At 54.0% G+C, this 2,256-nt stretch overlaps 1 protein-coding gene across 1 annotated transcript; it reads left to right on the top strand.

Moving 5' to 3' along the window:
• Window positions 1-1,081: 1,081 nt before the first annotated feature.
• LOC122545416 (rho-related GTP-binding protein RhoB-like) lies at window positions 1,082-2,126 on the top strand. Its single transcript, XM_043684446.1, has one exon. The coding sequence runs from the start codon at window positions 1,223-1,225 to the stop codon at window positions 1,805-1,807; it is 585 nt and encodes a 194-aa protein (XP_043540381.1). The 5' UTR covers window positions 1,082-1,222; the 3' UTR covers window positions 1,808-2,126.
• The last annotated feature ends 130 nt before the right edge of the window (window positions 2,127-2,256 follow it).

Raw genomic sequence — 2,256 nt, 5'->3', positions numbered from 1 at the left:
CAGGTAACGAGACTGGATTTACTCAGTGAGTTGCAATGAACTGGATGGGGTTCATTGTTGAGAGACGCTGATTCACTTTCATCATTGGAAAATGAAATTCCCATTACAATAGGGTGACTTGGGGAGGAGAAAGTGAGGTCTGCAGATGCTGGAGATCAGAGCTGAAAATGTGTTGCTGGAAAAGCGCAGCAGGTCAGGCAGTATCCAGGGAACAGGAGAATCGATGTTTCGGGCATAAGCCCTTCTTGGGGAGGGGCAACATGGTGGCTCAGTGGTTAGCACTGTTCCCTTGCAGCGTTTAGATCAGAGTGGTGCTGGAAAAGCACAGCAGGGTCAGGCAGCAACTGAGGAGCAGGAAAATCGATGTTTCGGGCAAAAGCCCTTCATCAGAAATGGTTGCCTCACAGTGCCAGGGACCCGGGTTCGATTTCACCCTCAGGCAACTGTCTGTGTGGAGTTTGCATGTTCTCCCCATGTCTGCGTGGGTTCCTCTGAGTGTGTTCTGGTTTCCTCCCACGGTCTAAAGATGTGCAGGTTTGCCGGATTGGCCATGGGAAATTGCCCATGATGTGCAAAAATGTATCAGTTAGTTGGATTAGACACGGGAGATGCAGGGTTACAGGGATAGGATGTGATAATGTGGGGCGTGTCTGGAGGAGGGATGCTGTTTGGAGGTGAGTCCTGATTTGATGGGCTGAACGGCCACTTTCTGCACTGTCGGGGCTCTGGGGAGGAATAATTGCACAAATCATTCAGAGGGCTGGCACAGGCGTGCGGACTGAATGGCCTCCATGTGGGCTGAGTGCTGCTGTGAGTCAGCTCGGAGGGAAAAAAAAATGAGCTGAACAGGATAACGAGAAGGGAAAGCTGCTGGCTATTTTCAAAGGCAGTACCTGGGCTCTGTGAAAGGTGTGGCGGAAACAAGAGTTGAACAATGATGATGTCGAACAGTTTCTGCAGAAAGGCCCAATCACTGCAGCCGGAGTGCTGAGCTCAGAGAAACTAGACCAACCGGCTTGGCCTGTCGCTGCTTGCACTGGTTTATAGAACAGCTGGGAGCTGTGGTCCTGCAGAGTGCCGGCAGAGGCTGAACACACAGAGAGAGAGAGAGAGAGAGAGAGAGAGAGACACACAGAGAGAGAGAGAGGGAGAGAGAGAGAGAGAGAGAGAGAACTTTGCCGTCATATCAGCAATTAGATCAAGGAGTAGCAGAGAGGGCATTATGACCGCATTAAGGAGGAAGCTGGTGGTGGTTGGCGATGGTGGCTGTGGTAAGACCAGCCTGCTGTTTGTCCTCAGCAAGGACGAGTTCCCCGAAGACTACGTTCCCACGGTATTCGAGACCTACGTGGCGGATATAGAAGTGAACCAGAGGCTGGTGGAGCTGGCGCTGTGGGACACCGCTGGCCAGGAGGACTATGACCGCCTGCGGCCCCTCTCCTACCCTGACACTGACGTCATCCTCATCTGCTTCTCGGTGGACAGCCCCGACTCACTGAGGAACATTCCAGACAAGTGGATGCCCGAGGTCAGGCACTTCTGTCCCGGTGTGCCGGTGATACTGGTGGGTAACAAGAGGGACCTGCGGAGTGACCAGCGAGTGCGGAAGGAGTTGGCCCGGAGCAGGAAGGAGCCGGTGAGGTGGGAAGAGGGCCGGGCGATGGCCGAGAGGATCGGGGCGTACGATTACCTGGAATGCTCGGCCAAGACGAAGGAAGGCGTCTGGGAGGTTTTCGAAACCGCCACCAGGGCCACCTTGAAAGTCTCGTCAACGGGGTGTTTCGGCTGCCAGTGCGTGCTGATGTAAAGACTAAACCCCCTCCCCTCCCCACCCAAAACCGGCCAACAACTCAGTGACCTGTCTGAGGTTCTAAACGAGGGGCAGGGGGAAGAGATAAAGATCCACAACACTGCAACCTTCCAAGCAGGCGCCCGCGGGTAGTGCACCTGCCTCTGGGCCACACAGCTACAGAATCAAGTCCCACTCCAAAGAGACTGGAGCACAAACTCCAGGCAGTGCAGCAAGTGCCAACTTTCAGATAAGACGTTTAAACAAAGGCCCCAGCCCCAGCAGGGGGGTGGGGTAGGCAGTAAGATCAGCTCTTTGCCCAATTTCGAAGGTGATCAGGGAGTGTGTGTGTGTGAGAGAGAGAGTGTATGTGTGTCTGTGTGTGGGTGTGTGTGTGTGAGAGAGAGTGTATGTATGTGTGTGAGTGCATGCATGCGCCTTCATCATACTGAGGAGTTTAAACACTC

The sequence above is a fragment of the Chiloscyllium plagiosum genome, unplaced genomic scaffold (assembly GCF_004010195.1).
Source record: "Chiloscyllium plagiosum isolate BGI_BamShark_2017 unplaced genomic scaffold, ASM401019v2 scaf_11377, whole genome shotgun sequence".
NCBI classification, from domain to species: Eukaryota; Metazoa; Chordata; class Chondrichthyes; order Orectolobiformes; family Hemiscylliidae; genus Chiloscyllium; species Chiloscyllium plagiosum.
The sequence above is the reverse complement of the archived record's forward strand: the minus strand, read 5'-3'. Positions and strand labels throughout refer to the sequence as shown.

What these genes read in the sequence shown, in the direction of transcription:
- LOC122545416 (XM_043684446.1), top strand. Translation starts at nt 1,223, where the DNA reads ATGACCGCATTAAGGAGGAAGCTGGTGGTGGTTGGCGATGGTGGCTGT.